Source organism: Pongo abelii, chromosome 15 (genome assembly GCF_028885655.2).
Source record: "Pongo abelii isolate AG06213 chromosome 15, NHGRI_mPonAbe1-v2.0_pri, whole genome shotgun sequence".
NCBI lineage: Eukaryota > Metazoa > Chordata > Mammalia > Primates > Hominidae > Pongo > Pongo abelii.
In genome coordinates, this window is record NC_072000.2 from 81,810,978 (window position 1) to 81,826,425 (window position 15,448).

General features: G+C 41.6%; 1 protein-coding gene across 1 annotated transcript in view; it reads right to left on the minus strand.

Annotated features, from left to right (window-relative positions):
* Positions 1-15,448, minus strand: part of SPTLC2 (serine palmitoyltransferase long chain base subunit 2) — a 111,734-nt gene that overhangs the window by 44,852 nt on the left and 51,434 nt on the right. Inside the window, exons 6-9 of the mRNA XM_024231694.3 lie at positions 12,051-12,144; positions 6,693-6,798; positions 4,949-5,168; positions 1,732-1,858 (exon numbers count right to left, since the gene is read on the minus strand). Of these exons, the coding sequence (XP_024087462.3) occupies positions 1,732-1,858; positions 4,949-5,168; positions 6,693-6,798; positions 12,051-12,144 (547 nt within the window). The remainder of the gene's footprint in view (positions 1-1,731; positions 1,859-4,948; positions 5,169-6,692; positions 6,799-12,050; positions 12,145-15,448) is intronic.

The following is a 15,448-nucleotide window of genomic DNA, read 5'->3' on the forward strand; positions in this document are numbered from 1 at the left end:
CTTTGGGATGTCAAGGCAGGCAGGTCACCTAAGGTCGGGAGTTCGAGACCAGCCTGACCAACATGGAGAAACCCGGTCTCTACTAAACATACAAAATTAGCCGGGCGTGGTGGCACATGCCTGTAATCCCAGCTACTCGGGAAGGCTGAGGCAGGAGAATCGCTTGAACCTGGGAGGCAGAGATTGTGGTGAGCCAAGATCATGCCATTGCACTCCAGCCTGAGCAACAAGAGCAAAACTCCATCTCAAAAAAAAGAAAAGGAAAGGAAAAGAAAAGAAAAGAAAACAGTCAGCTGGACGTGGTGGCTCACACCTGTAATTCCAGCACTTTGGAAGGCCAAGGCAGGCAGATTGCTTGAGCCCAGGGGTTCAAGACCAGCCTGGGCAACATGGTGAAACCCCATCTCTACAAAAAATACAAAAAAAATGGCCAGGTGCGGTGGCAGACTCCTGTGGTCCCAGCTACTCGGGAGGCTGAAACAGGAGAATCATGTGAACCTGGGAAGCGGAGGTTGCTGTGAGCTGAGATCGCACCACTACACTCCAGCCTGGGAGACTCTGTCTCAAAAACAAAAAGCAAAAAAAAAAAAAAAGAAAACAGTCTTAAACCAATCAAAATCAGATGTGCCACTTTATTCGATGCAAGCCAAATCAATCTTACAATAAAGTATTACACAACTGTAGAGTGGAGAGCTCATGGCTGATAATGTGAAATCTTTTACAAATGCCAAACTGACTTTACAAGCATTAAAAAAGTGACAAGTGGGCTGGGCACGGTGGCTCACGCCTGTAATCCCAGAACTTTGGGAGCCCGAGGCAGGCAGATCACGAGGTCAGGAGATCGAGACCATCCTGGCTAATGCAGTGAAATCCCGTCTCTACTAAAAATACAAAAAAATTAGCCAGGCGTGGTGGCGGGTGCCTGTAGTCCCAGCTACTCAGGAGGCTGAGGCAGAATGGTGTGAACCCAGGGGCAGAGCTTGCAGTGAGCCAAGATCGCACCACTGCACTCCAGCCTGGGTGACAGAGCGAGACTCCGTCTCAAAAAAAAAAAAAAAAAAAAAAGCGACAAGTGAAATTATTGTCTCATACATGCAATGAAAATCATTTTTTAAAGACAGACATCCAGTTGCTCCCCTTTTAGTACCACTGTTCTGCAGTCAATACTGCCCTCTGGTGTTGCAGAATAAAAGTCAAATGTCAGAAAGTGAACACTTTACTGTTCACAGTAGTATGTTTAAATCAAGGCATCTAGTTGGGACTACAAATCCCATCAAACACAAAATAAACAGATTCAGGATGTCATTTATTATCTACCGTATATGAAATTAGAAACTCTTTAAAAAGGCATTAAATCAGGAATACTAATTTATGAAAACAGCAGCTCTTAACTATGCTGTTAATGAAACATCACTTTAACAGTGAATTATACCTTCACATAAAATTATGTAATTCAAGAAAAATCTCGAAGGTATATTACCTCTGAGTTAAGAGGTAGGATAGCAAGAGTAAAGCCTCCCATCTATAAACAAGAAAATTCCACAGGAAGTGAGCCAGGGTCATTCTCATGGCATATGTATCAAACACACTAAAAAAGTGTCCATGGAAACCACACACCAGCCAGCTCTGCCTATTAGTAAACCTGACTATTTCAGGAAAAAAGCTCAAGAAAAACAGCACGTTTGGCTGCTAGGTGGACTTATGCCATGTTTCAAGAAAAGAAAGACTTACCAAGGCTGGTGCCATCCTGCCCCATGATGCACTTCATGGAGGTGATGATCTGCTCCACTACAGGAGGTGACAATGACGTGGCATACACTGCACTATGAGAATGTGTTCGCAGGTAGTCTATCAGCTCCTGGGGAGTTCACAGAGGCAGATAAGTAGAGACAATTCTTGCATTCACTGGCAATGTCAGTCCTTTCCTTCTAAGTTCTAGAGGACTCCTCGCTTCAATGGCACTGGAATAGGGACACTAATCTGAGATACAAGGTCAACCAACATGGTTGAAGCATACTGCTGGCAACAACTGGGTCAGAAACATGGCAAAGTTCTTAGGTTTGGTTTTGTTTTTTAAACATGGAACAACATAGGAGAAAAACTAGTTTTAAAACAACCCCTCTAAATTTGGAGAATGTATCATTTAAAGTTAGAAATATGGCCGTGCATGGTGGCTCATGCCTGTAATCCCAGCACTTTGGGAGGCCAAGGTGGGTGGATCTACTGAGGTCAGGAGTTCAAGACTGGCCTGACCAACATGGTGAAACCCCATCTCTACTAAAAATACAAAAATCAGTTGTGCGTGGAGGCGGGCACCTATAATCCCAGCTACTCAGGAGGCTGAGGCAGGAGAATCGCTTGAACCTAGGAGGCGGAGGTTGCAGTGAGCTGAGATTGCGCCATTGCACTCCAGCCTGGGGGACACAGTGAGGCTCCGTCTTAAAAAAAAAAAAAAAAAAAAAAAAAAAAAAAAAAAAGTTAAAAATAAATGAACAAGGCTGAATTAAACAAGGTGTTTGGATTGCTTTTTAGATATAATGATTTAATTCCAAGAATCACAGAAAAGGTCATCCGCAGCTCTCTGTGCCTGTAAAGCCCATCCTTCCACCCCTAAATAACAGTTCTCTAACATCAACTTTAAGAGCATTAGAACTTCCTCCAGATATGCAGAAATGTATAAAATGATATAAATGTGAAATAGAAATTTACAAGGTATTTTATTAAAATGCCAATGACATCTCACTGAATAAAGTAAAACTCTGTCATTTACAAGGATTTCAAAAAAACTTAATTGTATATCCCTATTCTCTGATATCTTTTAATTTCACCAAATCTTTAAAATGCACACACAAGAAGCTTATGTACCAGAACAAATTAGGGAGACACAAATGTGGCTATAAAACAGTTTTATCTCAAAAATATTAAAAATTGTACTAAAAAAACCAAAAGCACAAATATATTGTACTTAAATGATCTACCAGAGTATTATTTTTCTAACCTTTGGTTCACAGCCACAAAGCTTACTGAAAAACAACGAACTCTCCAAAGTGAGCCTGGTCCCATTAACAAAAAGGTAAAATTTGAGATAAAAATCTATCAAACCTGGCCGGGTGCAGTGGCTCACATCTGTAATCCCAGCACTTTGGGAGGCCGAGGCGGGCGGATCATGAGGTCAAGAGATCGAGACCATCCTGGCCAACACGGTGAAACCCTGTCTCTACTAAAAATACAAAAAATTAGCTGGGCATGGTGGCAAGCGCCTGTAGCCCCAGCTACTTGGGAGGCTGAGGCAGGAGAATCGCTTGATCCCAGGAGGCAGAGGTTGCAGTGAGCCAAGATTGTGCCACTGAACTCCGGCCTGGCAATGGAGTGAGGCTTGGTCTCAAAAAAAAAAAATCTATCAAAGCTGATTAAAAGTCACTGAAAATGAGTTCTCTCTAAAAGGCAATCAAGTATTAAAAGAATGACCTTTTTTTTCTGTGATAGGGTCTTGCTCTGTTGCCCAGGCTGGAATGCAGTGGTGTAATCATGGCTCACTGCATCCTTGATCTCCCAGGCTCAAGCAATCCTCTCATCTCAGCCTCCCCCATACTTGGGACTACAGGCATGTGCCACCACACCCAGCTAATTTTTTTACTTTTTTGTAGAGATGAAGTCTCACTATGTTGCCCAGGCTGGTATTGAACTCCTGGGCTCAAGTAATCCTCCCACTTCAGCCTCTCAAAGTGCTGGGATTACAGGTGTGAGCCACTATGCCCAGCAAAACCATTCTTTAAGACTCTCAATATTGAGTTGGGAAGCAAAATTAAGAACATTTATGAGCACCTCCTCTGTGCCATATACAAATACCTGACATACATTATTTTTTCCCTAACACTGCAGTCAATGTTTAAAAGTAACAGCTTCATTGGAATATAAGCCACATACCACAGAATTCACCATTTTAAAGTACAATTTAGTGGTTTTTAGTATATCCAGAGTTGTGCCACTTTTACCACTAATTTTAGAACATTTCCATAACCCTGAAAGGAAACCTCATACCCATTAGCATTCACTTTCCATTTCCCTATCCCCTCCGCCTCCGGCAGCTACTAATCTACTTTCTGTTTCTATGCTTATTCTAAATAGCACATATTTTAAAACATGGAACATGTGACTTTTTGTGACTAACTTTTTGCACTTACCATAATGTTTTTAAGGTGCACCCACATTGTAGCATGGACATATATTACTTTTTAAACCCTTACTACAATCTTACAAGCTGGGCATATTTATCTCTACTTTACTGACAAGGAAACTGGGAGGTTAAATGTTTTTCCTGAGGTCTAACAAAGTAAGCAGAGAAATATTCAGACCCAGGCCTCTGTCTTTATGGTTCACCATTTCCACCACACCACAGATTCTTACCTGCATCAAAATTCACCATATGATTTTTTTCTGACTACAAAGACCCAGAAAAGGCAACTTCATAGTTTAAAAATTGAAAAATACAATGCTTTGTAGTACCCCACACTGGCACAACTTTTTTCCTTCCGGTCTCCCTGTTCACTCATGATAGATTTGTGTCCAAGGGCAAGGTGACCTGCTATTCCCATGGGCTCCCATGACAACCCCACTGTTTTTGAAACTGTGAGCACAATGCAAACCCAACAGAAGGCTGGGGCAGGCAGGGAGCACCACTGTGTGTTCTTTCACACAAGAGGGTATTCTATATCTCAGATCAGCATGTAGCTTAGAAAGAAGCTCAAATAAGAAAACAACAAACAATGAACAGAACCAGCCTTTAGTTCAGTGAGGAGACATTAGAGTCACTCACTGGTATTATGAGCCTAAACCAGAGGCAAATTTGGGGACATCCCAGTTCAGGGCCCCATCTGCTAGGCCTGAGGTACCAAATCTAATTGCCAGTGACTTTATCTCTAATCGCTCATTCTCATGGCTTGTTTACCTTCTTGCCTCCAATATATCCTCCAGAAGCACCAAAACTCTTTGTGAATGTTCCCATCATAACATCCACATCCTCGGGATCCAGGCCAAAGTACTCCACCACACCCCGGCCTGTGGGGCCCAGGGCGCCAATGCTGTGAGCCTCATCCAGATACAAGTATGCCTTGTATTTCTTCTTGAGGGCAATCACTTCAGGAAGACGAACAATAGATCCCTCCATGCTGGCAAAACATGAAAAATATATATATACACACATATACACTCAGACTTTTTAAATCAAAATTGGGAGTTTGGCACTTCATTATTATTGAGTTTACTGCTTCTTTTTTTTTTTCTTGAGACAGAGTTTTTACTCCATTGTCTAGGCTGGAGTGCAGTGGCGTAATCTCGGCTTACTACAATCCCCGACTCCTGGGTTCAAGCGATTCTTGTGCCTCAGCCTCCCAAGTAGCTGGGACTAGAGGTGCCCGCCACCACCACGCCCAGATAATGTTTGTATTTTTAGTAGAGATAGGGTTTCCTCATGTTTCCCAGGCTAGTCTCGAACTCCTGGCCTCAAGTGATACACCCGCCTTGGCCTCCCACAGTTCTGGGGTTACAGGCATAAGCCACCATGCCCGGCTGAGTTTATTGGGTTTTAAATGGTCTGACAACTGTATCTGTGGCTTAAACTGACAAAAGTAGATGAAGCCATGGCAAGGCAAAAGACTAGGGAAAAGAAAACTGGACTTTTAAAACAAGCACTGGCTGGGCGCGGTGGCTCACACCTGTAATCCCAGCACTTTGGTGGGCTGAGGCAGGCGGATCACTTGAGGTCAGGAGTTCGAGACCAGCCCAGCCAACACAGTGAAACCCCGTCTCTACTAAAAATACAAAAATTAGCTGGGCGTGGTGGCGCACACCTGTAATCCCAGCTACTCGGGAGGCTAAGGCAGGAGAACCATGAGGCGGAGGTTGCAGTGAGCCAACATCGCGCCACTGCACTCCAGCCTGGGCGACAGAGCGAGATTCCGTCTTAAAAAAAAAGCCACCCAAACCACCAAAAAACAAAAAACAAGCACCAAACACAAGCAATCTTCATTCATGACAAAAATAATTAAGGTCACAGCAGATTCTTCTAAAGCTTGTAATTACAGGCAACATGAGACTTTGCATCACATTGCACAAGCAATTAAAATGACACAAAAAAACAAAAAAAAATTAGGTGGTAAAAATACGTGTAAAAGCTGTAAAGGTTAACCAAAATAAAATATTTCTTTTTAATTTCTATTTATTTTTTATAGAGACAGGCTCTATGTTGCCCAAGCTGGTCTCAAACTCCTGGCCTCAAGTGACCTCCCACTTTGGCCTCCCAAAGTGTTGGGATTACAGGTGTGAGCCACTGCACTCAGCCTAAAATAAAATATTTATTAAAATTAAATGGTGTGTAATTTGTTTTGACATATTAAAATATATATTCCAATTCTTGCCCCTACATATAAGTTCCCTCTACAAACTAGAAAAATAAAAAACCCAAATAGAAAGGGGATTTGGTGACCACGTAGTATAATGGAAAGAATAATGAAGAACTAGACAAAAAGACTTCTGTTCTAATGCTGACTCTGTTTCCAGGTATTTTAGCGACTTATAAACACTGTCTCCTTAGTTTCCAGAGGGAGACAGACTAATAATGTTCCCTTCAGTTAAAAAATTCTATGACTTCATGGGGCCAAGTCACAAAGGTAAGAATAATAAAGCAGGATTACCTATATATTCCTTCCACAAGGATGAGAATTTTCTTCCAGGGCCTTCGTGTCCGAGGCTGACCATAAACAATGGCATCTTTCAATAGCTTCTCTAGGCTTTGCATATCTACAGAGCACAAAAAAGAACAGTCATACCGCATCTTCCCCTTTCCTAACTTTATTCCAGAAATGCAGAGATATATTTCTCATTCAGAAACTATGCCTCAGATAGCAAAGGACATAATTAGAGTTGGGCAGAAAAAAGCAGGGCAAAATAGGTGAATTATTGCCACCTTGAATTGAAATCCAAAATGTAACAAATGTTCAAAACCATCGAAACTTGACTAAAGGACGGTGGTGGTTGACTCAGTTCATTAGCTTGCTTATAAAATGACCAGTGTCTCATGTTAAATACCCTGCCATCAAGTTAGCTTCTGTGTGTTTATCGAAAAATACAGAATCAAACTGTATCTCTAATCCCAGTGAGTCATTCGGAAATAAATGCGTAAAAAAGACAGAGCGAGAGAGTGTAAATAAACCAGCACAGATACATACTCCTCCTAAAAAAAACAAACACAAGGGGTAAAAAAAACTTCACAGTGCGTGTTCCATTTCCTTTCACCCAGGACGTACTCAATAAATGCTTGTTAAAAAGTTTTATTTTGGTACTGGGTTAAAAATACACCCGTCTGGGGCATGTATAAGTCTGTGTGTTAAGCAAGCCTGACAATCAGTTGAAATTGTTCTATGTTTGACTTCGTCAGTTGTCTATAAACAACGAAGTTCTTGTGGCTCTGTTGGTTCTTATGGTGGTTAATGGGCCTGGAAACAACTTGGCTGCTACTGCCATTAATGTTGATCATAATTTCCTTGTTAAAGATAAATGCTTTGAAGACCATTGTTGCCACACTACAGATTTCATACTTAAAATACTTGCCCTGAAATGATGTCCTTAAAAAAAACTCCCCAAAATTTAAGCAACATTAAGTCTGGGGAATACTTAATAGGGGTGGGAGACATCCTATCATAAAATTTTTTTTTTTTTTTGAGATGGAGTCTCCCTCTGTCATCCAAGCTGGAGTGCAATGGTGTGATCTCGGCTCACTGAAGCCTCCACCTCCAAGGTTCAAGCGATTCTCCTGCCTCAGCCTCCCAAGTAGCTGGGATTACCAGCAACCGCCATCACGCCAGGCTGATTTTTGTATTTTTGTAGAGATGGGGTTTCACCATGTTGGCCAGGCTGGTCTTGAACTCCTGACCTCAGGTGATCCACCCACCTTGGCCTCCCAAAGTGCCGGGATTACAGGCGTGAGCCACTGCGCCTGGCCCTATCATAAAATCTGATTTTGTATTCTGTATTGCTTGTCACTGGAGGAAGGGGTTATAAAAGTACATGATTTTGCTCTTTGCAGAAAACAATTTTGACAGAAAAAGAAATAACGTAATAAAAACACAGAACACAAACACAAATAAGATAGTCTAAGGTTATGATTGTGCTTACACATTGAGTAATTTTTAAGAAAAAATCTGCATACGACCTAATCAAGATTCAGGAGATGTTCCATACAGAAGTAAATTACGTCCTGACTCAAAGCCTCCAGTTGTTTTTTTTTTGTTTTTTTGTTTTTTTTTTGAGACAGAGTCTTGCTCTGTCGCCAAGGCAGGAGTGCAGTGGCGTGATCTCTGCTCACTGAAACCTCCGCCTCCCAGATTGAAGTGATTCTCCAGCCTCAGCCTCCTGAGTAGCTGCGATTATAGGTGCGTGCCACCACATCCAGCTAATTTTTGTATTTTTAGTAGAGGCGGGGTTTCACCATTTTGGCCAGGCTGGTCTTGAACTCCTGACCTCAGGTGATCCGCCCGCCTCGGCCTCCCAAATCCTGCAAAGCCTCCAGTTCTTAGGCAGAGAGCAATATATGGCGATCAGCTGAAGACAAGTAAAAACATATGAATTATTTTAGTTTTCTATGTTTATATATAGAAGGAGGAGAAAAATAATACTGGTCAAAATTTTAGATAAAAGAAGCATCAGCCAGGTGTGGTGGCTCACGCCTGTTATCTCAGCACTTTGGGAGACCGAGGCGGGTGGATCACTTAAGGTCAGGAGTTCGAGACCAGACTGACCAACGTGGCAAAACCCTGTCTCTACTAAAAATACAAAAAAATTAGCCGGCTGTGGTGGTGGGCACCTGTAATCCCAGCTACTTGGGAGGCTGAGACATGAGAATCGCTTAAATCCGCCAGGAGGCGGAGGTTGCAGTGAGCCAAGATCACGCCACTGCCCTCTAGCCTGGGTGACAGAGCAAGACTCTGTATCAAATACCTATAGCAGAATGCTTAACCCTATTATCTACTTAGAAAAAAAAAATTCAACCTCTCCAATGTTATGGCCCCAAATTCCACATAAATTTAAATAAAAAATATATCGCAAAACTCCCAGAAGAAAACATGAAAGAATAATCTTATGATCTGAGAATGAGGAGGGTATTGTGTAAAATCCGAAAGTCGTAAAACAGTAAGTGTGGCAACAAAAACATTTTCATGAGTCTGTACAGGAAAACACTGAAAACAAAGTCAAAAATATAAAAGTAGTGCAGTCTGGGCATGGCGAATCACTCCTGTAATCCCAGCATTTTGGGAGGCTGAGACAGGAGGATCGTTTGAGCCTAAGAGTTCAAGACCAACCTGGGCAACACACCGAGACTTTGTATCTATAAAAAATAAAAAACACTAGTCCGGCATGGTGGTGCATGCCTACAGTCCTAGCTACTCAGGAGGCTGAGGCAGGAGAATCATTTGAGCCCAGGAGGTCAAGGCTGTGGTGAGTTGTGGTTGTGCTACTTCACTCCAGCCTGGGTGACACAGCGAGACCCTGTCTCAAAAAAATAATAATAAAATAATGCAACATAAAGGAAAAGATAATTAATATAAAGGGCTCTTATAATCAGTAAAAAATAGAAACAATTTGAAAATGGCCAATTTATAAAGAAATACAAACACATCAGCTTACAAGTAGGGCTTAAAAAACAGTAAAAATGCAAAAAGTTGTTCTATACTTAACAAGCAATGAAATAAAAACTAACATATTATTTCCTCATTAGATCTGGAAAGATTTAAAATGATTCACCGTAGCCTATGTTGGCCAGTGAGCAGGAACAGTCAATCTCATGTTGTTGAGGAAAAATTCATACAAGATGCAAGCATGCGTATGTTCACTGTAGCACTATTCACAACAGCAAAGACATAGGATCAATCTAAATGTCCATCAACAGTAGACTGGATTAAAAAAATGTGGGCCAGGCGTGGTGGCTTATGCCTATAATCCCAGTACTGGGAGGCCAAGGTGGGTGGATTGCTTGAGCCCAGGAGTTCAAGACCAGCCTGGGCAACATGGTGAAATCCCATCTTTACAAAAAATACAAAACAAAAAACAAAAAACAAAAAACTTGGCCAGGCGTGGTGGAACACATCTGTAGTCCCAGCTACTAGGGTGGCTGAGATGGGAGGATCGGTTGAGCTGGGGAGGTAGAGGTTGCAGTGAGCTGAGTTCGTGCCAATGCATGCCAGCCTGGGAGACAGCAAGACTCTGTCTCAAAAATAAATATATATATATATATATATATATATATATATATGTACATATACACCATGGAATACTATGTAGCCATAAGAAAGAATGAGATCATGTCCTTTGCAGCAACATGGATGCAGCTAGAAGCCATTATCCTAAGCAAACTAACACAGGAACAGAAAACCAAATACCACATATTCTCACTTGTAAGTGGGAGATAAACACTGAGTACATACAGACATGAGGAAGGGAACAAAAGACACTGGGGCCTACTTGAGAGTGAGGCAGGGGAGGAGGAGGAGGGTAAGGTTCCAAAAACTACCTATCAGGTACTATGCTGATTACCTGGGTGACGAAATAATCTGTACACAAACCCCCGAGACATGCAATTTACCTATATAACAAACCTGTACATGTACCCCTGAACCTAAAATAAAAGTGAAAAAAAAAAAGTTCATATAATGCTTAGAGGCAATTTGGAAAAGTATTAAAAATGTATATTCTTTTAACCATGCATTCTGAGACTGCTAGAAATTTATCCTAAGGCACTAACCAGATGATTGTACAAAACTGTAACTGTAGTGCTGTTCCCAGTAGAAAAATTTAGTAACAGCCATGATGTCCAATTGAGGGGGCTATTAAATGAGGGCACATCCAGGCACTGACTGCCACACCGGTATTTAAGAATGAGGTAGAGTTACATGTAATGACAAACAACAATCACCGTGTATTGTAAAAAAGAGGGCAGGCATGATGCCTCACACCTGTAATCCCAGCACTTTGGGAGGCCAAGGCAGGAGGATCAACTGAGGTCAGGAGTTCAAGACCAGTCTGGCCAACACAGTGAAACTCTGTTGCTACTAAAAATACTAAAAATTAGCCAGGTGTGGTGGCGTGCCCCTGTAATCCCAGCTACTTGGGAGGCTGAGGCAGGAGAATCACTTGAACTCGGGAGGCAGAGGTTGCAGTGAGCCAAGATTGAGCCACTGCACTCCAGCCTGGGTGACAGAGCGAGACTCTAGCCTCAAAAAAAAAAGGAAAATAACAGGTTACATAGTGATATTTAATAAGATCTCATTTCTCACTGTGAAACATTTTAGACAAGACAAAAACAAAAACAAAAGGAAAAATGATGTTATCATCTATGATCCTTCCATCCAGGGGTACACACCTAACATTTTGGTATACATTCTTCCAAACTTTTGTCTGTGCCTGTACACATTTTGGGAAAAGATGATATTAACATACAGTTTGGTCATCTTTTCTGCCTATGTGTGTGTTTTAACTATGAAAGTTAGGCATTTTTATTCTAAATAATCATTTTAATAATACACAAAGATATTTCCACTGAGGGAGGAAAGGTCTGGCTCAGGGCCACCCTCCTCTGTGCTCCCACAGCATCTATTCATAGCTGTACTTCAGCACCTATCTGCTGTATTGTAAGGACTGGCTTATCTATTAAGTGTCTTCTTAACCAGTCAGAGATCTTGATTTATTCATTTAAATACCACTAGTCTTATGGCAAGATACACTATAGGCATCGAGTAAATGTATTTGAGTAAGGGATCTGTAAACAAGGAAATGGGATGGAAAACTTAATGGTCAAATAAAAGGATAGTATTATATTTGTACAAGAGGCTTCCTTCAACCTCTAATTTTAAAAGACTGGACCAGAAGAACATTTTAAATGTTGCTACGTATTGGCTTCATTTATATTTTCAACTGTTAATATAACTAATGTTAACTCCCACCATGGATCGAAAAAATAGTAAAACTAAGGCCAGCAGTGAATTCTTCAGCAAACTCACTGTTGTGTTTGAAGATTCGAATGGTTGCTCCTGACAGTCTGGCTCCCAGAACCAGTGATGCATGGTTCAGTTCGTCACTCAGAATCAGGCATCCCTGCAACATCACAGGAACAGAAAGGTAAGAAGCTGGAGGGGAAAGGGTTAGTTACACAAATCACAAAATGCCACAAGCACTAATAGCTGTATCTTATTAAGGAAATCGTGCACAACAGCACAGTGATCAATTTTAAGAAGAGGAAAAAAGTGTACATGATCATTTGTTTTTTGTAAAGACACCTTAAAAGTAGATGCAAAGTTCTAGCCTTTTAATTTAAAATCTTCAGTCCCATGACTGATGTAAATATTCAGATATATGGCAACAGGTCTTTATTTATATCTAAAACATGACACATCAGTCTCTAAAACATTTTGGTTTCTTTACGTGAGACAATTCCATGTAGTTTTAGTATGATGTTCTGTTTATCTGTGGGAAATGGCAGCTGATGGGGTCATGTCTGTGGAAATGGTGCATTCTCTCACTACTACTCATATCCAGAGTCCAGGAAAGATCCTACTTATTAACTTTTCCCCCACATAGCATGGACTGTAGGCTTCAGTTTTGTCTTAAAAATCCCCAAACAAGCTTTGCTTTAACACACAAACATCAGTTTCTGCTAAGGCAACAAGAAAAGGCTGAAGATCTCGGTTTGGTTTTTTTTTTCACTGCAGTTCTTACTCTTCCATCTCTCAGGGGGCCCTTCAACCTGTCAGATCTCAACTCAGAAACAGGTTTTTCTCTGTCAAAAACAGCCTCAAAATATCCAATTAGATGAAAAAGGTGCAGAAAGTATATAGCATGCTCCCACGAGAATAAAAAGAAGAGAGAAAATACAAAGACACACAGTCATCCCTCAGTCTACAGGAAGACTTGGTTCCAGAACTGCCTCACCCCCACATTTATCCAAATGCATGCATGCTCATGTCCTGCAGTTGGCCCTGTGGGACCTGCAGGCCCTCCATATACTTGGGTTTTGTGTTCCATGAATACTATATTGTGTGTATGTTCGTGTGTGAGATGGAGTCTTGCTCTTGTTGCTGGAGTGCGGTGGTGCAATCTTGGTTCACTACAACTTCCACCTCCCAGATTCAAGCGATTCTCCTGCCCCAGCGTCCCAAGTAGCTGGGATTACAGGATCCCACCACCATGCCCAGCTAATATTTGTATTTTTAGTAGAGATGGGGTTTCACCATGTTGGCCAGGCTGGTCTTGAACTCCTGACCTCAGGTGATCCACCTGCCTCGGCCTCCCAAAGTGCCAAGATTACAGGTGTGAGCCACTGTGCCTGGCTGAAAACTGTATTTCTGCTCCATATTTGGTTGAAAACAATCCACGTGTAAGTGGACCTGCATAGTTCAAACCATGTTGTTCAAGGGTCAACTATATATATACATGCTTATTTATTACAGAATATTCTTAAAGGAATACTTAAGAAACTTGTAACAGTAGTTGTGTTTGAAATTTTTATTATGCACATAGTATTTATTAAGATAAAAAAGCTACCTGGTTAAAAATGTATAGATTAAAAATGAAGTGGCCAGGCATGGTGGCTCATGCCTGTAATCCTGGCAATTTGGGAGGCCAGGGTTGGTGGATCACTTGAGGTCAGGAGTTTGAGACCAGCCTGGCCAACATGGCAAAACCCCGTCTGTACTAAAAAGAAAACACAAAAAATTAGCTGGGCGTGGTGGCAGGCGCCTGAAATCTCAGCTACACAAAAGGCTGAGGCAGTGAGGCAGTCAGCCAAAATTGTGCTGTTCCACTCCAGCCTGGGCAACAGAGGGAGACTCTGGGGGAAAAAAAAAAAAAGGAGGAGGAGGAAGAGGAGGAAGAGGAGGAGGAGGAAGACGAGGAAGAGGAGGAAAAGGAGGAGAAGGAGGAGAAGGAGGAGAAGGAGGAGAAGGAGGAGAAGGAGGAGAAGGAGAAGAAGGAGAAGAAGGAAAAGGAGAAGAGTATCAATAGACTCCTGGCAGTATCAATACACTCCTGGCTTTCAAATCTTTATGCATGCATGCATACACACACACACACACAGATGTGTGTGTATGCATGAGTTAGCATATATACATATATTTTCTAGCTCTAGTCACTGAGAGGTGAGAAGCAGTGACACTCCTTCAGCAATAAACACACCTAGTTTCCAGTCCTTGGTTTCTAAATACCATTCTCCAAAAAAAAGAACCAGGGCTTCTTGGAGAACTGGTTAATTCCAAAACTGGGATAGGGAAAATATAAGATGATCCTGGGGCATTTTATCATGCCAGAAAGTATAAGAATGCTTTTAAAAAAAAAGTTATTATATATTCAAAGGACACAGGTACCCACCTGAAGCAGCTCCCAACGGCCAAAACTAAAACTCAAGCAACAAAAAAGAAGCAATTGTGTTGAATTATAAGCCAAACAATAAAAATATTCACAAACCTACAATGATAGAAATAAATAAGGGAGAAGCAAGAACTCTTCCTTACACAAAAATTCTAATTAGTAAGTATAGAAAGAATGAGAAAAATTGAAAAATCACCATTAGAACACCAAGGTAAGCCGGGTGCGGTGGCTCACGCCTGTAATCCCAGCACTTTGGGAGGCTGAGGTGGCTGGATCACCTAAGGTCAGGAGTTTGAGACCAGCCTGGCCAACGTGGTGAAACCCCATCTCTACTAAAAAATACAAAAAATTAGCTGGGCATGGTGGTGGGTGCCTGTAATCCCAGCTACTCAGAAGGCTGAGGCAGGAGAATTGCTTGAACCCAGGAGGCGGGGGTTGCAATGAGCCGAGATGGCGCCATTGCACTCCAGCCTGGGCAACAAGAGCAAAACTCCATCTCAAAAAAAAAAAAAAAAAAAGACCGCCAAGGTAATAACTGCCATAGGCAAGATCAGAGATGCATACTAAAGTTAGTGGGTGAAAGTTTAATCCAAAATGCTATATACAGTCCCAAAGTATATCTGCCACAATATATGGTGATTACAAAGGGAAAAGCAGTAAGTTGGTAGTAGAAAATCCCTGCTGACAACTGAGCCAGGTGATTAAGATTTACATCATCAGTAATATGTATCAAAACCACATAGTCTCTCACATGATTCACTGAGAAGGGTATCACCTCTGTGGTAGCTTTCTCAATAACACACAGACTCTATCAAACCATAACAACACAACAGACTGACCCAAATTGGAGACATTCTACAAAAGAAGGGACCAGTACCCTTCAGAAGTATTAAGGTCATGAAAGACAAAGAAAAACAGGAACTATCCCAGATTAGAGGAGACTGAGGAGCTACAACAGCTAAAGGCAATGTGGATCCTCACCTGGATCCTGAAGTGGAAAAAGGACATCACTGAAAAACTGGTGAAAACCAAATAC